Source organism: Scyliorhinus torazame, chromosome 16, assembly GCF_047496885.1.
Source record: "Scyliorhinus torazame isolate Kashiwa2021f chromosome 16, sScyTor2.1, whole genome shotgun sequence".
Classification (NCBI taxonomy): Eukaryota; Metazoa; Chordata; class Chondrichthyes; order Carcharhiniformes; family Scyliorhinidae; genus Scyliorhinus; species Scyliorhinus torazame.
The window spans coordinates 193,084,905-193,108,039 of NC_092722.1; the positions used below are offsets into that span (position 1 = coordinate 193,084,905).

At 48.2% G+C, this 23,135-nt stretch overlaps 1 protein-coding gene and 1 long non-coding RNA gene across 2 annotated transcripts in view; one reads left to right on the forward strand and one right to left on the reverse strand.

Annotated features, from left to right (window-relative positions):
- Window positions 1-22,274, reverse strand: part of armh3 (armadillo like helical domain containing 3) — a 193,922-nt gene extending 171,648 nt beyond the window's left edge. Inside the window, exons 1-3 of the mRNA XM_072479710.1 lie at window positions 22,149-22,274; window positions 1,687-1,798; window positions 328-384 (exon numbers count right to left, since the gene is read on the reverse strand). Coding sequence (XP_072335811.1) covers window positions 328-384; window positions 1,687-1,788 — 159 coding nt within the window. The 5' untranslated portion in view covers window positions 1,789-1,798; window positions 22,149-22,274. The remainder of the gene's footprint in view (window positions 1-327; window positions 385-1,686; window positions 1,799-22,148) is intronic.
- An 89-nt stretch (window positions 22,275-22,363) lies between these two features.
- LOC140393349 (uncharacterized) overlaps window positions 22,364-23,135 on the forward strand; it is a 174,873-nt gene continuing 174,101 nt past the window's right edge. The window contains exon 1 of the long non-coding RNA XR_011935576.1: window positions 22,364-23,123. This is a non-coding gene — a long non-coding RNA (uncharacterized lncRNA). The remainder of the gene's footprint in view (window positions 23,124-23,135) is intronic.

Below are 23,135 nucleotides of genomic sequence, written 5' to 3' on the forward strand. Positions count from 1 at the left end.
ACCCATGTCATCCCATTCAACATGCCATGACCAATCCAATTATACAGTCTACCCACAGTCCATGTACACCTTTTCCCTATTAAAGACCCACCCACCTATTTAATCTGCGGAATGAAAGTCCTGAATTAATGTACTTGATCCCCTACATGAAACTCCAGAATATTTAATCGTCCTATCATCTGCACAATTCAACCCCTGGCCTGCTGCCCTCGACACATTAATCTCCTCCCAATCCAGTCGCGCTGAGTCCTGACACACACGGAAAGCCCACTAATTAGTCAGTACACCCTAACTGCAAGAGAGAATACACAAAATGTACCAACTAACCTTCATCAGGAAGAGTTCCTCCCAGAATCGAGGGCAGTTCTTGGCTGGGTCTTCATTCTGTAGCAGAAACAGCATTCTCACATTACTCGAGACTCGTCAGGTTTTTCATCAATCTCTTATCCCTGGGAATCTCTGCAATTCCAAACCATTAATACGCAAACCTTCTTCTAATCGCTCTTCCTCGTCCCTTCTTCTATTTGCTTTGCCCTGTCCACCTTCCTCAATCTCCCCTCCCCCCATTCCTTTGCATGTTGCCTCTCCTCATCTCTCAGCTCCTCCCTTTCTCCAACCTTTCTCTCACTCCCCCTCTATTCTACTCACTTGGCAGCCCCTTCCCACCACGTTAGTGGAGTGGCTACCAGCAGGAGGGGTTAGTTATTGTATTGAGATCACGTTGCTGCTTCTGGGAGCTTGCTGTGCGCAAACCAACTGTCACATGTCCCCACATTACAGCAGGAACAATCCTTCAAAAGTACTTTATTGGCTGTACAGCACATTAGGATCTCTTGCGGTTCTGTGAGCATGCTGTGGTCATGCAAGTTGTTGTTTTTTTTTACACAGCAAGTTCCTTCATAAATGGAGATAAAGGCATTTATGATGACAATATTCACCACCGACTTGTGAAGGTCGAGAGATGAGCAATAAATGCTGCCGAGCAAGCAACACCACATCCCGTAAATGAATTTCAAAACATATAAAAATAAAGACAATGTACATTTACATTTCGGGTCCAAATATTCCAGCCTACACTTGGGAGATCTGAACTTGAATTCATGTGAATTTACTCCCCTTGTGAAATGGTACAAATTATGACTGGTCACAGAGTAAGTAGCTGTATGCAGTTGCTGTAAACCTTTCACGTTATAAATTGCCATGTCCACATCGATAATGGAAAATGTCTGTGTGATCTGTCGCATTAACAATACTTCCTATCCCTCACTGGGGCACCATTTCCATTAGGAATGAGGGCATCAGAATTGGTATGGAGATAGGTGACAGGACGTCTGCACAGGGGAAAGATTTATAATAAAGCCGTGGAAATATAAACATTCAGATAATAGAAAACTAATGATTCAAATACAATGCCGGATTTGTAGGGCTGGGGAGAGGCACGAGCTGATTTGATCTTGCCACAAAAACAAAGGGCTGAATGGCCTCCAACACTATTCTCTATTCTAGGATTCTAGCCCCATTAGATATGGATATTCTCAATGACAGCGCTGAATTGAAATCGGTCAAACAGAACTAATAATTGCTTTCACATCACACAGGTACATTGCTATCAATTAAGCCAACCCAGTTCTTTTCTCTGTAATACACAGCCTCATCGCCAACTAATTCACATTTCACAATACAAACCTTGAAGATCTCATCGTACATTAAAACCACCTTCTCTTTCAGGGGTTTCTTGGTGGACGATGCTTTGCGGAGAAGGCCTCCCTTCTTCTCTACCTGTGCCATTGCATGGATTCTGTAGCAAAAAAATATTGGCCATTAGGAAATGTGCAGCACTCAGAGCTGTCATCAATCAGATTATTGCAGATTCACATCAGGCAGAGGTCACACTTAAAGCCAATCTGTATTCATATTGTGCGATGTACTTGAACATTAATCAAATTTCCCTCACTTCACAATATAGATCCATTACTGAGAGTACTTCCGCGTCAGAGCACAAAGGGCTCTTTCCCCAATTGATCGCACAATCCATAATCATACTTCTGGGTAATTTTCCCACAGGTTAAAAAGAAATAGGATGAAGATTTTATACAAGCTCCAGTCCACCTCACTAAAATCCCAGTGAAAGTAGAGCGGCACGTACGCAGAATGTGAACTGTACCCCCATACGTATAAATATTAATACACTTCACCCGCCTAAAACCAGCCTTGCAATTTCAATTCAGATTAATCATCGGATTATGCCACTGGCTTCTGACCCTGTACAATTCCTTTCCCTTCTCTGTAAATAACTGCCTGATCAATTGTGTGTGTTGTCCACAATGCTGTCATTGGTTTCCAGTGAAGTGCGACAATGGACAGTGTAGGGCGGCACGTGGCGCAGTGGTTAGCACTGGGACTGCAGCGCTGAGGACCCGGGTTCGAATCCCGGCCCTGGGTCACTGTCTGTGTGGAGTTTCACATTCTCCCCGTCTGCATGGGTCTCACCCCCACAACCCAAAGATGTGCAGGTTAGGTGGATTGGCCGCGCTAAGTTGCCCCTTAATTGGTAAAAAATAAAATAATTGGGTACTCTAAATTTTAGGGAAAAAAAGATGTGCTCTGAGTAACATGCTTCATGAAAGGTTACAAGCAGTTGCTTTCTGAATATATTTGTCATGTTAGATGTGGACTTAGGATCCCAAGCGCTAGAAAATGAGATTAGAATGGTTGGGTGGTTGTTTCTGACCTTCAGAGACAGGAAGGCCGAATGGCCTTCTCTGTGCTATAAGGCCATAGGACTCTATGACTCTACATTTCTAACAAGTGACCACAGCAAGTGTTTCCCATCTGGATCACGCAATCAGGTGAATTCAAAATTCAGATTTAATCCAACGCTGCAGTTTAATAAATTAGGAGCATAAGAACAGGAGTAGGCCATTCAGCCCATCAAGTCTGCTCTGCCATTCAATTAAATCCTGGCCGACCAGCTACCTCAATGCTACTTTCCTGCGCTATCTCCATACCCCTTGATGCCATTAGAATCCAGGAAAATATCGATTTCTGTCTTGAACGTTGTCAATGATTGAGCTTCCTCCGCTCCTCTGGGGCAGAGAATTCCAAAGATTCGCCACTCTCGGAGTGAAGAAATTGCTCTTCATCTCAGTCCTAGATGGCATACCCCTTATTCTGAGACAGCGTCCACTAGTTCTAGACTCACCAGCAAGGGTAAACATCCCAGCTACATCCACCCTGTCGAGCCCTGTAAGAATTTGATAAGACTCTAGGAGATCACCTCTCATTCTTCGAAACTGGAGCACACAATTCCAGTTTCCTCGATCTTTTCTCTGTTGTCCCTTTCAAACATCACACCCCTTGAATTGCTACTGACCACAGTGCAAAGAGCCCTGCTTTCCTATGCCCTGATTTCTTGTGTCCTATCAAAACTGGTTCTATTTTCATTTTAAAATTCTGATCACCAGATGCTGGAAGCACAGCACAGAAAAATGAGACGGAAATTAAATTTACGTGGGACACAATACGAGCCATATCCCATTGACCACCCACCTGATGGAAACAAATACCGAGGGGAGCCAATGTGATATGGCTGCATTGTTATCCTGCCCCCTCAAACTTCACCAAATACTTTTCAGTTGGCAGGATTATGTAATGCCGCCGGGGGGGGGGGGGGGGGGGCAATGGCGTAGTGGTATTGTCACTGGACTAATAATCTATGAGACCCAGGGTAACGCTCTGGGGACCTGGGTTCGAATCCCACCAGGGCAATTGGTGGAATTTGAAATCAATAAAAAAACATGGAATTCAAAAAAATCTAATCACCACGAAACCATTGTCGGTTGTTGTAAAAACCCATCTGGTTCACTAATGCCCTTTAGAGAAGGAAATCTGCCGTCCTTACCCGGTCTGGCCTACATGTGACTCCAGACCCACAGCAAGGTGGCTGACTCTTAAAATGCCCTCAGGGATGGGCAATAAATGCCAGCCCAGCCAGCGATGCCCACGCCCCACGAACGAATAAAGAAAAAGAATAAAGAAAACAGATATCAGCATATATTTCCACGCTAAATGTCTAAAACTGGGGGCCCTAAATATAAAGCAGTCATTAATAAATCCAATAAGGAAGTCAGGGAAATGTGGGACTTATTACTTCTGTGAGTTGTTCAGGTGAGATGCATTTAAGGGGATTCAAGACTTTAAAAAAAAAAGGGGAGACAGGAATAGGAGGTTGTGCAGATGGGGTGAGATACGCTGGGATCGGAGGAGGCGTGTGTGAAGCAGAACACCAGCATGGGCCAGTTGGGCTGAATGGTCTGTTTCTGCAATGTAAATTGTAGGTAATATTTAGTTCAGGTGCTGAGGAACGACATCACCAATGACCATGGGTCACTGCAGAATCTGTCTGAGAACAGCTGCAATAGGACAAGAGGTGATGCCAAGAAGATTAAAGGCCGGAGTTAGATCCTGAAAATAAGATCCAGTGTTTGTATGTGCAGCTTTGCTCAAACAAAGGAGGATCTGCAGTTACTTACTTAGAGTCAATTTGGCAGAGAGATTGCAAGCCCAACTGCAGTGAAACGGGTGAGGGAGGCCATTCAGTCTACAGGTGACTGCCTTCTGAATGACTCCACCACCTCCCTCCCAGGTGACAGCTCCAGGGGGGTGAGCAAGCGTGCCCTGACATCAGACCAAGATTTCAAATTACCTTCGCAGACATGCCGCCGTAGTCTGACCTAGAATGAGGGTATTACAGCACAGTAATAGGTCAATTGGCCCATCAAATCTATGCAGCCTCTTTCAAAGCTCAATCTAATTAATCCCTCTCCAGGAAACCTTGCAGGTTTTTTCTATTTTAAATATTTGTCCAATTTATTTTTAAAGAATACTAATGAATCTGAATCCATCGCGCTATCAGACAGTGCAATCCAAATCCTATTACGCATAGCTTTAAAAATATTTCCTCCTGTCGCCTCTGATTCTTTTCACAATTGTGTTAAATCTGCACCCTCTGAATCACAGAATTTACAGTGCAGAAGGAGGTCATTCGGCCCATCGAGTCTGCACCGGTCCTTATAAAGAGCATCCTACCTAAGCCTACACCTCCACCCTATCCCCATAACCCAGTAACCCGACCTAACCTTTTTTGGACACTAAGGGCAATTTATCATGGCCAATCCACCTAACCCGCACATCTTTGGACTGTGGGAGGAAACCGGAGCACCCGGACGAAACCCACGCAGACACGGGTAAAACAGACAGTGACCCAAGCCGGGAATCGAACCTGGGACCCTAGAGCTGTGAAGCAACTGTACTAACCACTGTGCTACCGTGTCCCCTCTGGTTATCTACCTTTCAGGCACTGGAAACAGTTTTGCTTTATTTACACAACGTAAACCCTTTAGGATGTTGAGCACCTCTGTCAATTTCCTCTTAACCTTCTCTGCTCTATGCTCTGTTCAGGCCAGAGGTTGAGGGAATGTATCCTCGGGATATCCAGCACACATCCAACAGCACTCCAAGAGATTGCGTTTCAGCCAAGCGACAGAAACTGCTGAGGAAGCAGATTGTTTATGGGCCAATCCCTTGGAAAGATGACAGTGTAATTTAATGTCCTGTTCCTAAAGGAAGCAGAGAGCTCTCAATATTAAATTAAATGATAAATGAATATAATCCATCTGGAAGTCATCAAGTCACATCTCTCAGCATGGGACAGCAATTACAAGTGTCATCTGCGACTTAAATCAATTATTTTATTGATAAAATGTACAGTGAAGAGTCCCACTGAAGGCAACTTTTATAGATTAGTCTCTTTGACCAGTGAATAGGCTGCCTTCTATTCTACGGGACATTCCTCTCGGAGTCAAGTTTAAACCCAAATTAGACCAATCTATCAAACACTCCGAAATTCCTAAAGTATCCAACTACAAGGATTCAAGCAGTTTAAATGCACTGCACAAAACTGTTCCTGACAACTTTGCACTATATTCTCCACAGGCTTGTTGGCAAAGGAAACTGAAACCTGTCATGAAAAAGTGCAGGGAGGAAAGATTCCCTGGGTATTCAGAGCTTTACTCTGTATCTAATCCCGTGCTGTACCTGTCCTGGGAGTGTTTGATGGGGACACTGTAGAGGGAGCTTTACTCTGTATCTAACCCCGTGCTGTACATGTCCTGGGAGAGTTTGATGGGGACACTGTAGAAGGAGCTTTACCCTGTATCTAACCGCGTGCTGTACCTGTCCTGAGAGTGTTTGTTGGGGACAGTGTAGAGGGAGCTTTACTCTGTATCTAGCCCCGTGATGTACATGTCCTGGGAGTGTTTGATGGGGACAGTGTAGAGGGAGCTTTACTCTGTATCTAACCCCGTGCTGTGCATATCCTGGGAGTGTTTGATGGGGACAGTATAGAGGGAGCTTCACTCTGTATCTAACCCCGTGCTGTGCATGTCCTGGGAGTGTTTGATGGGGACAGTGTAGAGGGAGCTTCACTCTGTATCTAACCCCATGCTGTACCTGTCCTGGAGTGTTTGATGGGGACGGTGTAGAGGGAGCTTTACTCTTTATCTAACCCCGTACTGTACCTGTCCTGGAGTGTTTGATGAGGACAGTGAAGAGGGAGCTTTACTCTGTATCTAACCGCGTGCTGTACCTGTCCTGGGAGTGTTTGATGAGGACAGTGTAGAGGTAGCTTTACTCTGTATCTAACCCCGTGCTGTACCTGTCCTGGGAGTGTTTGATGGGGACAGTGTAGAGGGAGCTTTACTCTGTATCTAACCGCGTGCTGTACCTGTCCTGCGAGTGTTTGATGGGGACAGTGTAGTGGGAGCTTTACTCTGTATCTAATTCCGCGCTGTACCTGTCCTGGGAGTGTTTGATGGGGACAGTGTAGAGGGAGCTTTACTCTGTATCTAACCCCGTGCTGTACCTGTCCTGGGAGTGTTTGATGGGGACAGTGTAGTGGGAGCCTTACTCTGTATCTAACCCCATGCTGTACCTGTCCTGGGAGTGTTTGATGGGGACAGTGTAGAGGGAGCTTTACTTTGTATCTAACCCCGTGCTGTACCTGTCCTGGGAGTGTTTGATGGGGACAGTGTAGAGGGAGCTTTACTCTGTATCTAACCGCGTGCTGTACCTGTCCTGGGAGTGTTTGATGGGGACAGTGTAGAGGGAGCTTTACTCTGTATCTAACCCCGTGCTGTACCTGTCCTGGGAGTGTTTGATGGGGACAGTGTAGAGGGAGCTTTACTCTGTATCTAACCCCACGCTGTATCTGTCCTGGGGAGTGTTTGATGGGGACAGTGTAGAGGGAGCTTCACTCTGTATCTAACCCCGTGCTGTACCTGTCCTGGGAGTGTTTGATGGGGGACAGTGTAGAGGGAACTTTACTCTGTATCTAACCCCGTGCGGTACCTGTCCTCGGAGTGTTTGATGGGGGACAGTGTAGAGGGAGCTTTACTCTGTATCTCACCCCGTGCTGTACCTGTCCTGGGAGTGTTTGATGGGGACAGTGTAGAGGGAGCTTTACTCTGTATCTAACCCCGTGCTGTACCTGTCCTGGGAGTTTTTGATGGGGACAGTGTAGAGGGAGCTTTACTCTGTATCTAATACCGTGCTGTACCTGTCCTGGGAGTGTTTGATGGGGACAGTGTAGAGGGAGCTTTACTCTGTATCTAACCCCGTGCTGTACGTGTATCTGTATCCAATTTTGCACATTGCTGGGTAGATGCCGGTGCTTTAGCTGTACTGGAACAGCTTGGCTAGGGGTGCAGCAAGAGCTGAAGCAAAAGTACTTTTTTTGGCGTAATGTTGTCAGGTCCCGTAGCCTTTGCAGTAGCCAGTGCTTGCAGCCATTCGGTGCTGGTTTAGCACAGTGGGCTAAACAGCTGGCTTGTAATGCAGAACAAGGTCAGCAGCGCGGGTTCAATTCCCGTCCTGGCCTCCCCGTTCAGGCGCCGGAATGTGGCGACTAGGGGCTTTTCACAGTAACTTCACTGAAGCCTACTCGTGACAATAAGTGATTATTATTTCTTGATATCACGTGGATGAATCGGATTGGCTGACGACTGACATCTGTGATGATGGAGACCTCCAGAGAAGACCGAGAAGGGTCATCCACTCGGCACTACTCGCTGAAGATTGTTGCGAATGCCTCAGCCTTGTCCTTTGCATGTACGTGCTGGGCTCCTCCATCATTGAAGTTGTTTAATAGTCCACCACCATTCACGGCTGGATATGGAAGGACTGATGCGTTTGTTATGGGATTGTTTCGCTCTGTCTATTACTTGCTGCTTATGCTGTTTGACACACAAGTAGTCCTGTGTTGTAGCTTCACCAGGTTGACAACGCATTTTTCGGTCTGCCGAATGTTGCTCCTGACACGCTCTCCTGCACTTTTCATTGAACCAGGGTTGACCCCCTGGCTGGGTGGTAATGGTAGAGTGGGGGATATGCCGGGCCATGAGGTTACAGATTGTAGTTGATACAATTCTGCTGCTGCTGATGGCCCACAGCCTCATGGATGCCCAGTCGAGTTGTTAGATCTGTCACATTTACCACGATGGTAATGCCACACAACACAATGGAGGGTATCCTCAGTGTGAGGACAGGTCTCCAAAAGGCTGTGCATTGGTTGCTCCGACTGATTGTGTCATTATAGATGCATCTACAACAGGTAGATTGGAGAGGATGACGTAAACAGCGGAAGGAGACATAGAATCCAGAGGGTCCCACCCACCCACCTCATCAAACACCTCCTCCCAAATCTGTGACAGAGTCTGCGGATCCAGGATTGGACTATTCAGCCACCGCAGGACCCACCTCCTTGGAGTGGAAGCAAGTCATCCTTGACCCTGACGGACTGCCCAAGAGGGAAGAGATGAGATGTCGGGATCCAGGAGAAACGCGTCTTCGATGGAATGACACCAAACGTCCCGCCGCTCGTACATTTCCCATACGTGGATGATACATTTACTATTAGATAATTAGATCTGTTACAGCATATGATCATTTCTTTGCATGCTTCCCTGCAGAGTAATGGCTACCCTGATCAGATCATTTTGTGCTGTTTCACAAAACCCATTAATGGACCTAAGGCTGCCACGTTGAGCCCTGAAGAGGGTCCAGTCGACCGCAGATCACCCTGGAAGGGCAGGGTATCTGGAAAATCTGAGCGACAGCTGCAGCTAGCTGTTTCACGCTGATACAAGTGATATTCGCCATCAACAGGATGCTGTCATCCAGCCAAAAAGACATTCTGTCTATCACACAAATGAGTAACGTGGTCTATGAATTTCAGAGCCAGTGTGATGCTAGGTCTGTCAGTCATCCGTGCTAATAGATCGTATCAAACAGCACGTCCATTCGCTGTTCACAATACAGACCATGACCAACCAGCCTGTGCTTGTGAATCTCAAAACACTGTCCAGCATTAGATGTGATCCTGCGATTGGACAACATTTGTGAAGTGATCCTCAGTGTGCTAAAGATTACATTGACAACCAACTTAACGTCAGTCAGCCTCAGTGTACCGCATTTGCGAATACTGGAAGCTACATATATCAATGCACAGGACCCCGTTCTTTGCAGAGAGAAAGAACATGTGCACACGTTGCACCTGTTTCATCTAAATCAAATAAATGGCAGCTATTTACTAGCTCATTCCTCAAGGCAATGCCTTGACCAATAGGAGTAAAGCTGCCCGATTTAAAATTATTAACTTGGTAGTTAACTGTCAGTCACCATTAACTGGTGCATTTTGAGGTAGATCAAAAAACCAAGAAAACAAAATCAAATAACCTGAGGAACAAATTAAAGGGGCAGCACCTTAAAGGGATATTGCCTTAAAGAAAAACAAATCACAAATGAAACTTAAAACAATAAACCAAAATATGATTAAGAGGGTTCATAATGAACCCCTGTCCCCGCGGTGGCCAGCGGGCATGGAAAGACTTGACGATGCTGATGGACTCCGCGTGCTCCCTCTCCAGGGACACCTGGCTGCAAACCTAGCCACTGTAGGGCAAGCAGTCGGTTCAGAAGACCCCCTTGGTCACCCGCTGCCTGGACCTGTTGATGGCAAGTTTTGCCAGGCCCAGGAGCAGGTTCTAAGGAGGTCCTCCTCCTTCCCCGCACCCCCCCCTCCTCACCGGGATAGATCAGGAGTGTGGGGCTGAAGTGCAAATAAAACCGTAACAGGTAACGCCTTTACCAAACACAGTTCACTTGCCAACCATTCAGCACTTTCTTCTCATACAACAATGGTGTTCTTGCGATTGTCCTGCTGAGTGCAAGATGCAAAGCTTCAACAAAATGTCTTTTTTCAGCAATACTCAAGTTCTGTATTACCAAACAACGATTTTTTTCCCTCTTGGCTGGTTCCCTCACCACATACCGCAGACCTAGTCCAGCAGTTATCTCATTTGGGACCCGACCAGCTTGGTCAGTAGTGGTGCTATCAAGGCACTCTTGGTGGTGGACATTGAGGTTCCCCACCCAAAGCACACCTTGTGCCACTGCTCCCACCCCCCTCCCCTCTCCCAATACTTACCACAAGTAGATTTCAACACGGAGAACTGATTTGTCAGCTGAGGTGTGTGTGTGGTGGGGAGCACTAAGTAGTTTCCTTGTCCATGTTTCACCTGGTACAATGAGAATTTTAACGATCCAGAGTTGATGCTGAGGGCTGTCGGGACAACTCTCGCCCGTCTGTAGAGCACTGTGCCGCCACTTCTCCGATCTGTCCTGTTTGTGGGATTGGACTTCGGGAGAGAGACCTGTTCCTCTCACCACATGTCAAATAAATTCCTTAAATACTCTTCCTCCAAAATGTTCTTTTCTGAAAGAAATCTACCTGATTTGCATTTGAATTAATCAATATTCCTTGCGATCCAGATCCTATGTTTTTAAAAATTCATTCTTGGGATGTGGGCTTTGTTGGCTCAGCATTTATTGCCCTTCCTTAATTGCCCTGGTGGAGAGTAACCTTCTTGAACCGCTGCAGTCCACATGGTGTAGGTACATAGAACATAGAAAATACAGCACAGAACAGGCCCTTCGGCCCACGATGTTGTGCCGAATCTTTGCCCTAGATTAATCATAGATTATCATTGAATTTACAGTGCAGAAGGAGGCCATTCGGCCCCCTGAGTCTGCACCAGCTCTTGGAAAGAGCACCCTACCCAAACTCAACACCTCCACCCAACACCAAGGGCAATTTTGGACACTAAGGGCAATTTATCACGGCCAATTCACCTAACCTGCACATCTTTGGACTGTGGGAGGAAACCGGAGCACCCGGAGGAAACCCACGCAGACACGGGGAGGACGTGCAGACTCCGCACAGACAGTGACCCAAGCCGGAATCGAACCTGGGACCCTGGAGCTGTGAAGCAATTGTGCTATCCACAATGCTACCGTGCTGCCCTTAAGAACAAATAAATCTACACTATATCATTTTCCCGTAATCCATGTACCTATCCAATAGCTGCTTGAAGGTCCCGAATGTTTCCGACTCAACTACTTCCACAGGCAGTGCATTCCATGCCCCCACTACTCTCTGGGTAAAGAACCTACCTCTGACATCCCTCCTATATCTTCCACCATTCACCTTAAATTTATGTCCCCTTGTAATGGTTTGTTCCACCTGGGGAAAAAGTCTCTGACTGTCTACTCTATCTATTCCCCTGATCATCTTATAAACCTCTATCAAGTCGCCCCTCATCCTTCTCCGTTCTAATGAGAAAAGGCCTAGCACCCTCAACCTTTCCTCGTAAGACCTACTCTCCATTCCAGGTAACATCCTGGTAAATCTTCTTTGCACCTTTTCCAAAGCTTCCACATCCTTCTTAAAATGAGGTGACCAGAACTGTACACAGTACTCCACATGTGGCCTTACCAAAGTTCTGTACAGCTGCATCATCACCTCACGGCTCTTAAATTCAATCCCTGTGTTAATGAACGCGAGCACACCATAGGCCTTCTTCACAGCTCTATCCACTTGAGTGGCAACTTTCAAAGATGTATGAACATAGACCCCAAGATCTCTCTGCTCCTCCACATTGCCAAGAGCTCTACCGTTAACCCTGTATTCCGCATTCATATTTGTCCTTCCAAAATGGACAACCTCACACTTTTCAGGGTTAAACTCCATCTGCCACTTCTCAGCCCATCTCTGCATCCTATCTATGTCTCTTTGCAGCTGACAACAGCCCTCCTTACTATCCACAACAAAGAATTGTACAGCACAGGAACAGGCCCTTCGGCCCTCCAAGCCCGTGCCGACCATGCTGCCCGACTAAACTACAATCTTCTACACTTCCTGGGTCCGTATCCCTCTATTCCCATCCTATTCATGTATTTGTCAAGATGCCCCTTAAATGTCACTATCATCCCTGCTTCCACCACCTCCTCCGATAGCGAGTTCCAGGCACCCACTACCCTCTGCGTAAAAAACTTGCCTCGTACATCTACTCTAAACCTTGCCCCTCTCACCTTAAACCTATGCCTCCTGGTAATTGACCCCTCTACCCTGGGGAAAAGCCTCTGACTATCCACTCTGTCTATGCCCCTCATAATTTTGTAGACCTCTATCAGGTCTCCCCTCAACCTCCTTCTTTCCAGTGAGAACAAACCGAGTTTATTCAACCGCTCCTCATAGCTAATGCCCTCCATACCAGGCAACATTCTGGTAAATCTCTTCTGCACCCTCTCTAAAGCCTCCACATCCTTCTGGTAGTGTGGCGACCAGAATTGAACACTATACTCCAAGTGTGGCCTAACTAAGGTTCTATACAGCTGCAACATGACTTGCCAATTCTTATACTCAATGCCCCGGCCAATGAAGGCAAGCATGTTGTATGCCTTCTTAACTACCTTCTCCACCTGTGTTGCCCCTTTCAATGACCTGTGGACCTGTACTCCTAGATCTCTTTGACTTTCAATACTCTTGAGGGTTCTACCATTCACTGTATATTCCCTGCCTGCATTAGACCTTCCAAAATGCATTACCTCACATTTGTCCAGATTAAACTCCATCTGCCATCTCTCTGCCCAAGTCTCCAAACAATCTAAATCCTGCTGTATCCTCCGACAGTCCTCATCGCTATCCGCAATTCCACCAACCTTTGTGTCGTCTGCAAACTTACTAATCAGACCAGTTACATTTTCTTCCAAATCATTTATATATACTACAAAGAGCAAAGGTCCCAGCACTGATCCCTGTGGAACACCACTGGTCACAGCCCTCCAATGAGAAAAGCATCCTTCCATTGCTACTCTCTGCCTTCTATGGCCTAGCCAGTTCTGGATCCACCTTGCCAGCTCACCCCTGATCCCGTGTGACTTCACCTTTTGTACTAGTCTACCATGAGGGACCTTGTCAAAGGCCTTACTGAAGTCCATATAGACAACATCCACTGCCCTACCTGCATCAATCATCTTAGTGACCTCCTCGAAAAACTCTATCAAGTTAGTGAGACACGACCTCCCCTTCACAAAACCGTGCTGCCTCTCACTAATACAACTCCACCAATCTTCGTATCGTCTGCAAATTTACTGACCCACCCTTCAACTCCCTCATCCAAGTCATTAATGAAAATCACAAATAGCAGAGGACCCAGAACTGATCCCTGCGGTACGCCACTGGTAACTGGGATACAGGCTGAATATTTGCCATCCACCACCACTCTCTGACTTCTATCGGTTAGCCAGTTTGTTATCCAACTGGCCAAATTTCCCACTATCCCATGCCTCCTTACTTTCTGCAGAAGCCTACCATGGGGAACCTTATCAAATGCCTTACTAAAATCCATGTACACTACATCCACTGCTTTACCTTCATCCACATGCTTGGTCACCTCCTCAAAGAATTCAATAAGATTTGTAAGGCAAGACCTACCCCTCACAAATCCGTGCTGAGTATCCCTAATCAAGCAGTGTCTTTCCAGATGCTCAGAAATCCTATCCTTCAGTACCTTTTCCATTACTTTGCCTACCACCGAAGTAAGACTAACTGGCCTGTAATTCCCAGGGTTATCCCTAGTCCCTTTTTTGAACAGGGGCACGACATTCGCCACTCTCCAATCCCCTGGTACCACCCCTGTTGACAGTGAGGACGAAAAGATCATTGCCAACGGCTCTGCAATTTCATCTCTTGCTTCCCATAGAATCCTTGGATATATCCCCTCAGGCCCGGGACACTTGTCTATCCTCAAGTTTTTCAAAATGCCCAACACATCTTCCTTCCTAACAAGTATTTCCTCGAGCTTACCAGTCTGTTTCACACTGTCCTCTCCAACAATATCACCCCTCTCATTTGTAAATACAGAAGAAAAGTACTCGTTCAAGACCTCTCCTATCTCTTCAGACTCAATACACAATCTCCCGCGACTGTCCTTGATCGGACCTACCCTCGCTCTAGTCATTCTCATATTTCTCACATATGTGTAAAAGGCCTTGGGGTTTTCCTTGATCCTACCCGCCAAAGATTGTTCATGCCCTCTCTTAGCTCTCCTAATCCCTTTCTTCAGTTCCCTCCTGGCTATCTTGTATCCCTCCAATGCCCTGTCTGAACCTTGTTTCCTCAGCCTTACATAAGTCTTCTTTTTCCTCTTAACAAGACATTCAACCTCTCTTGTCAACCATGGTTCCCTCACTCGACCATCTCTTCCCTGCCTGACAGGGACATGCATATCAAGGACACGTAGTATCTGTTCCTTGAACAAGTTCCACATTTCACTTGTGTCCTTCCCTGACAGCCTATGTTCCCAACTTATGCACTTCAATTCTTGTCTGACAACATCGTATTTACCCTTCCCCCAATTGTAAACCTTGCCCTGTTGCACGCACCTATCCCTCTCCATTACGAAAGTGAAAGTCACAGAATTGTGGTCACTATCTCCAAAATGCTCCCCCACTAACAAATCTATCACTTGCCCTGGTTCATTACCAAGTACTAAATCCAATATTGCCCCTCCTCTGGTCAGACAATCTACATACTGTGTTAGAAAAGCTTCCTGGACACACTGCACAAACACCACCCCATCCAAACTATTTGATCGAAAGAGTTTCCACTCAATATTTGGGAAGTTAAAGTCACCCATGACTACTACCCTGTGACTTCTGCACCTTTCCAAAATCTGTTTCCCAATCTGTTCCTCCACATCTCTGCTAGTATTGGGGGGCCTATAGAAAACTCCTAACAAGGTGACTGCTCCTTTCCTATTTCTGACTTCAACCCATACTACCTCATTAGAGTGATACTCCTCGAACTGCCTTTCTACAGCTGTTATACTATCTCTAATTAACAATGCCACCCCCCCCCACCTCTTTTACCACCCTCCCTAATCTTATTGAAACATCTATAACCAGGGACCTCCAACAACCATTTCTGCCCCTCTTCTATCCAAGTTTCCGTGATGGCCACCACATTGTAGTCCCAAGTACCGATCCATGCCTTAAGTTCACCCACCTTATTCCTGATGCTTCTTGCGTTGAAGTATACACACTTCAGCCCATCTCCGTGCCTGCAAGTACTCTCCTTTGTCGGTGTTCCCTTCCCCACTGCCTCATTACACGCTTTGGCGTCCTGAATATCGGCTACCTTAGTTGCTGGACTACAAATCCGGTTCCCATTCCCCTGCCAAATTAGTTTAAACCCTCCCGAAGAGTACTAGAAAACCTCCCTCCCAGGATATTGGTGCCCCTCTGGTTCAGATGCAACCCGTCCTGCTTGTACAGGTCCCACCTTCCCCAGAATGCGCTCCAATTATCCAAATACCTGAAGCCCTCCCTCCTACACCATTCCTGCAGCCATGTGTTCAGCTGCACTCTCTCCCTATTCCTAGCCTCGCTATCACGTGGCACCGGCAACAAACCAGAGATGACAACTCTGTCTGTCCTGGCTTTTAACTTCCAGCCTAACTCCCTAAACTTGTTTATTACCTCCACACCCCTTTTCCTACCTATGTCGTTGGTGCCAATGTGCACCACGACTTCTGGCTGCTCCCCCTCCCCCTTAAGGATCCTGAAACACGATCCAAGACATCCCTGACCCTGGCACCCGGGAGGCAACATACCTTCCGGGAGTCTCGCTCGCGACCACAGAATCTCCTATCTATTCCCCTAACCATTGAATCTCCTACAACTATTGCTTTTCTATTCTCCCCCCTTCCCTTCTGAGCCCCAGAGCCAGACTCAGTGCCAGAGACCTGGCCACTAGGGCCTTCCCCCGGTAGGTCATCCCCCCCAACAGCATCCAAAACGGTATACTTGTTTTGAAGGGGAACGGCCACAAGGGATCCCTGTACTGTCTGCCTGTTTGTTTTTTTCCCCCTGACTGTAACCCAGCTATTCTTGTCCTGTACCTTGGGTGTGGTTACCTCCCTGTAACTCTTCTCAATCACCCCCTCTGCCTCCCGGATGATCCGAAGTTCATCCCTCTTCAACTCCAGTTCCCTAACACGGTCTTTGTGGAGCTGAAGTTGGGTGCACTTCCCGCAGGTATAGTCAGCGGGGACACCGGTGGTATCCCTCACCACACACATCCTACAGGAGGAGCATGCAACTGGCCTAACCTCCATCCCCTCTGACGTGACAGGCTATAGCTGCCCTGTGGACTAACTAGATCTCCGCCCTCCGACTCTGCTCCCAGTCAGCTACACTTTCTGTAAACTCCTGGCTCTCTTCTCACTCTTTGCGGAAATGTCGGAAACAAAATGAAAGGAGCACCTTACTCCCTCTTCACCTAACTCCCTCGGTCACCAAACTCTTACTATAGCACTCAAAATGCGCCAAATTCAGCACTCCCTCGGTCACCAAACTCTTACTATAGCACTCAAAATGCACCAAATTCAGCACTCCCTCGGTCACCAAACTCTTACTATAGCACTCAAAATGCACCAAATTCAGCACTCAGTGCAAAAGGGGATCACTTTTACACTGTGAATCTAGCCTCTGAAAACTGGCCTAATCCAATTAACTAATTAACAAGCTCCAGCTGCAAGTGCCTACAAGTAGAAGCTTGTTTAAAGCTGATTGAAAATTCACCTTCTTCTAAACCAAACAGCAACTTTTAAGTTAATTAACTAAATAAAAGAAAGACTAAACTTTAGATAAAAATGAAGCCTTATACCCCCTCGGTCACCAAACTCTTACGATAGCACTCAAAATGCACCAAATTCAGCACTCAGTGCACTCATACACCCACAGTATGTTTATTAGGGAGTTCCAGCATTTGACCCAGCAACAGTGAAAGAAAGGCGATAAATTTCCAAGTCAGGGTGACGAGGGGCTGCTGGTCTCTGGGACTTGGTGATATTCACAAACATAATCATACCTTACAGACAATATCAGACTGTTTCATAACTAGCCTGTGAGACAACTCTCCCAATTTTGGAACAAGCCCCCAAATATTAGTGAGGAGGACTTTAAGTGGTCACCACAGCTGGGTCTGCCGTCGTCATATCCAGTGCCTAGGCCAATGCCAGATGAGCCGTCCAGTTTCATTCCTTTTGGTAGACTTTGTATCAATTTTGGTACAATTCAGTGGCTTACTAAGCCATTTCATAGGGCATTAGAGTCAACCACATTGCCCCGAGTCTGGAGACTCTTGTACGCCGCTCCAAGTACGGACATGAGTGAATCAGATGGTTTTTTTTTCCAATAACCGACAATGATTTCATGGCCACAATAACCAAGACTAGCTTTTTAATTCCAGGTTTCTCAACTGAATTTAAATTCCACAAGCTTCTATGGTGGGATTCAAACCCGTGCTTTATAAATGCAAGCCGTTCGACTTCCGGTGACGGCGGGCGGGAGGCAGCCGCACAATGGAGGGCTCCCGTTCGGGAACGGCATTTTCAGGGCTTTAAGCCCGGTCCCAGGAGGCGGCAAAAGCAGGGAGAAGGCACAGAGGAGGCACAGCGAAGGCACAGTAAAGGAAAATGTCGAGGGTGAGCAATAAAATGGCCCTAAAAAAAACAGCTGAAGGTCTGTCGGGGAGTGGAAAGGTCGCCGCGGGGTCACCAAGGAAAATGGAGACTGGAGCACCAGGGGAGGCCGCATTGCTTACGGCTGAAGAAATAACGAAGGTGATGGCTGCGGAATTCGAAAGGCATGGAGACAATGAGGATGGAGATGAGAGAGGTTTTGAATGTGCTGGTGGAGGAGGCGGTTTCCCCGGTGAAGACGGCGGTGGAGAGCGCAGTGGCGGAGGTGCGAGAGCAAGGGGAGGCGCTGAAGGAAGTGGAGGAGACATTATTGCAGCACGGTGATCAACTTACCACGATGGGGAAGGAGATGCGGAAGGTGATGGAGATTAACAAGGATCTGCAAGGAAAAATGGAAGACCTGGAAAACAGATGCAGGCGACAGAACTTGAGGATTGTGGGGCTGCCTGAAGGATTGAAGCCGACTGAGTATTTTACCGCGATGCTGGCAAAACTATTGGGGGTGGGAGAGGATCCCTCCCGATATGAACTGGATCAGGCTCATCGGTCGTGGAGGCCTGTACCAAAGGCGAGTGAGCCGCCAAGGGTAGTGACTCTGTGCTTCCATAGGTACGGTGTGAAGGAGAAGGTCCTGTGCTGGGCCAAGCAGAAGCGGGTGGTGCAGTGGGCTGGAGCTGGTATACGTGTATACCAGGACTTTACGATGGAGCTGGCGAGGAGGCAGGCTGCCTTCAACCGAGTGAAGAGGGCACTGTACATTAGCACGGTGCAGTGCGGCATTGTGTATCCAGCGAAGCTGAGGGTGACTTACAAGCTCAGGGACTTTTATTTTGGAACGGCGGAAGCAGCGGAGGAGTTTGCGAAGGCAGAAGGACTGTGGCAGAACAGAGAAATTGAGAAATGGCCATATGCCAATGTAACCTCGTGACTGTATTTTCTTCTTTTTTGTTTCACTGCGTGCGGGTGTAGGGGCTAAAGGAGCCAATGTTGTATATATTGGGACAAGGGAAGTGATGGGACTTTCACTCGAAATAAGGGCTCTTTGGGGAGTAGGTGGATATGCGGGGTTTGTGCGCTAAAAGGGGATTTCTGGGCTTTCCTAGGGCCGGGCAAGGGGGAAAGGGACCCGGGCGGGGGCGTCCACGCTGGCAAATTTAAGCCTGCCAGTGAACGGGAGTGAGGTGGGGGGAGGGGCTGCGGCGGGGGGGGTGTTGGACGGGGGGGGGGGGGGGGGGGGGGGGGGGTGTTGGACGGGGGGGGGGGGGTGTTGGACGGGGGGAGTGGGTGTTGGACGGGGGGAGTGGGTGTTGGACGGGGGGAGTGGGTGTTGGACGGGGGGGGGGGGGGTGTTGGACAGGGGGGGGGGTGTTGGACAGGGGGGGGTGTTGGACGGGGTGGGGGGTGTTGGACAGGGGGGGGGGTGTTGGACAGGGGGGGGGGTGTTGGACGGGGGGGGTGGGGGTGTTGGACGGGGGGGGGTGTTGGACGGGGGGGGGGGTTGTTGGACGGGGGGGGGGGTTGTTGGACGGGGGGGGTGTTGGACGTGGGGGGGGGGGTGTTGGACAGGGGGGGGGGGTGTTGGACAGGGGGGGGGGGTATTGGACGGGGGGGGGGTGTTGGACAGGGGGGGGGTATTGGACGGGGGGGGGGGTGTTGGACAGGGGGGGGTGTTGGACAGGGGGGGGGTGTTGGACAGGGGGGGGGGGGTGTTGGAAAGGGGGGGGTGGTGTTGGAAAGGGGGGGTGTTGGAAAGGGGGGGGGGTGTTGGAAAGGGGGGGGTGGTGTTGGAAAGGGGGGGGTGTTGGAAAGGGGGGGGTGTTGGAAAGGGGGGGGGGTGTTGACAACTCTTGGGTATCATGTACGGTACCCTTTCAGAGGTTGGATGGCGTGGGGGGGGGGGGGGGGGGAGAGAAAGAGAAAGAGAAAGAGAAAGAGAGAGAGAGAGAGAGAGAGGGAGAGAGGACTCTATAGGTTAATGGTGACCATGGGCGGTCCCGGACTCCTTGTTCTCCTTTGTTTTTTGTTTCCACCATGGGAGGGTTTGTTTTATTGGATGCATATATTGACATATGCTGATATATTTACAAATGTGAGGTTATCCATTTTGGTCGGAATAACAGCAAAAGGGATTATTTAAATGATAAAATATTAAAACATGCTGCTGTGCAGAGAGACCTGGATGTGCTAGTGCATGAGTCACAAAAAGTTGGTTTTCAGGTGCAACAGGTGATTAAGAAGGCAAATGGAATTTTGTCCTTCATTGCTAGAGTGATGGAGTTTAAGACTAGGGAGGTTCTGCTGCAATTGTATAAGGTGTTAGTGAGGCCACACCTCGAGTATTGTGTTCAGTTTTGGTCTCCTTACTTGAGAAAGGACGCACTGGCACTGGAGGGTGTGCAGAGGAGATTCACTAGGTTAATCCCAGAGCTGAAGGGGTTGGATTACGAGGAGAGGTTGAGTAGACTGGGACTGTACTCGTTGGAATTTAGAAGGATGAGGGGGGGATCTTATAGAAACATATAAGATTATGAAGGGAATAGATAGGATAGATGCGGGCAGGTTGTTTCCACTGGCGGGTGAAAGCAGAACTAGGGGGCATAGCCTCAAAATAAGGGGAAGTAGATTTAGGACTGAGTTTAGGAGGAACTTCTTCACCCAAAGGGTTGTGAATCTATGGAATTCCTTGCCCAGTGAAGCAGTAGAGGCTCATTCATCAAATGTTTTTAAGATAAAGATAGATAGTTTTTTGAAGAATAAAGGGATTAAGGGTTATGATGTTCGGGCTGGAAAGTGGAGCTGAGTCCACAAAAGATCAGCCATGATCTCATTGAATGGTGAAGCAGGCTCGAGGGGCCAGGTGGCCTACTCCTGCTCCTAGTTCTTATGACAGATGGGCCGTTATTTGGGGTGGTGGAAGGATGGGATTGTTGTTATTGTTAAGGGGATTGATTTTGTATTTGTTACCGTTTACTGTCTGTGGGTGGGGTGTAAATTTTGAAGGAAAATATGAAAATGGAGAATAAAAACATTTTTTAAAATAAATAAATAAATAAATGCAAACCGTTCTCTTTCCAAACAGGATTTAGCTTCTTCAATTACTCTGCTGGGTTGGGGCACCAAAGGACATCGAGACCTGGGTAAACAACTGGGAATCAGTCAGCAATGGTTGCTAGTTCTGATTACTAAGCAGTGGCCCTTGACAAAAAAAGTTTATTTCGGGATGGGATACATGACAAAAGGTCCATGAAGAACAATCTAGCCATTGCCGTGGCTGACAACAGTTAACTGCACGTGTGCAATGTGCTCACGTCATTTCACATTAATAATAATAATCTTTATTGTCGCAAGCAGGCTTACATTATCACTGCATTGAAGTTGCTGTGAAAAGCCCCTAGTCGCCACATTCCGGCGTCTGTTCAGGCACAGAGGAGAATTCAGAATCTCAAAATTACCTAACAGCACGTCTTTCGGGACTTATGTGAGGAAACCGGAGCGCCCAGAGGAAACCCACGCAGACACGGGGAGAACATGCAGACTCCGCACAGTGACCCAAGCGGGAATCGAACCTGGGACTCTAATGCTGTGAAGAAACAGTGCTAACCACTGTGCTAGCTTGCCGTCCATTACGCCAGGAAAGTTGGGTGGCCACTTGGATTTCTGCATTCCATGTCCCATCGGATTATTTTTCCAGAGGATTGAATTACACTCCCAGTTGGTCACTGTGGCTCTGGAGCAGTTTAGACAGCGAGAAGTGACAATAGTGGAGCAGCCTGCCCTGCTTCTCCCACCTTGTCCTCCCCAATGATGTGGTGATGATGGTTGCAAAGTAGGAATGGTAATTTAATATTGGCAATGACTATTAAAACTCCCTGGTTTAGGTGTTAAGGTCCAGTGTGAGGAACTGGGGGTAAGTGGCTGAAATCGGTTTTATCGACAACACATTGTCTCATATTTAAAGCGTAACTATATTAAAAGCAGCGTGCAGGCTGTAAATGTGTCATCAAAGGGAGTTTTACAAGGAGTGCTGGATAAGGAACCTCACTGTCTGCTCTCATTGGAAACTGGGGCCTGACCTGACTCCCAATCCCTGGTCTGCCGTGGTTACCCGGATCCCTCTTCACTGCAGCATCCCGGGGTGAGGAGCTGACCCTATTCCCCCTCAGAAGGTGACCATCTACCTGGCCCCCGGTCTCGGCGCGGTCTCACCTGTCACACCCATTCCAGTCACCAAAGCAGCCTCCGCTCACACACTCCCATCCTCAACCTGTCGCTCCTCCAGCCTCAGTCCGCCGCTATCCCACAATCCCCGGCGGCCCGCCAGCCTCAGTCCGCCACTATCCCACAATCCCCGGCGGCCCGCCAGCCTCAGCCCGCCACTCATCCCACAATCCCCGGCGGCCCGCCAGCCTCAGTCCGCCAACATCCCACAATCCCCGGCGGCCCGCCTGCCTCAGTCCGCCACCATCCCCGGCGGCACTTGCCCAGCTAATTTCCGCCAGGATACCACACAATCCTGAGCTCTCCTCCAGCTTTGGTCTGCCAGAATCCCACAATGCATCGCCAGGCGCCCCATCTCATTTCCCCAAATTCTCGAGCTTTCTTTCCCCTTTCGCCAACCTCCACCATCCCATAATTTCCAATGGGGCCGCTCTATGAGCCTGTTCATATCCACCGACCTCACCCCGCCTGATAATATGCAGATTTTTAAAAACGAGATATTGGTAATCGATAACGGCCCCCTAACGCTGGGGATTGTGGGAGGCTGGTCGGGAGGAACCCCGGGGATTGTGGGATACTGGCAGACTGGTGGGGAAGAACACCGGGGATTGTGGGATACTGGCAGACTGGTCGGGAGGTCCTCTTGAGGCTGGATGCTTTCTTTGATCGAGTTTTTGTTGCTGTGCGGTTATTTTGATTGGTGAATAAATGGCCCTTTCCGGTGGATTATTATCTTTCGTTATTGTCAGGACAGATCTCCCCTAGCAACCAGGAGGGAGGCCCGGGCTGGGTGGGTGCAGGGTCTGTGGTGGGGATCAACAGCAACTTGGACCTAAAATGACCCTAAAGCAGCTTCTCCAAACTCAGAGTCCCTGAGCCCAGAGGGGACAATGTGGCACCCTCCCTCCAGCAGCCAGTCAAATAATCCCCTCAGCTTCAAATAAAACCAGAGCTCGGCAACAGGTGAGTTTTACA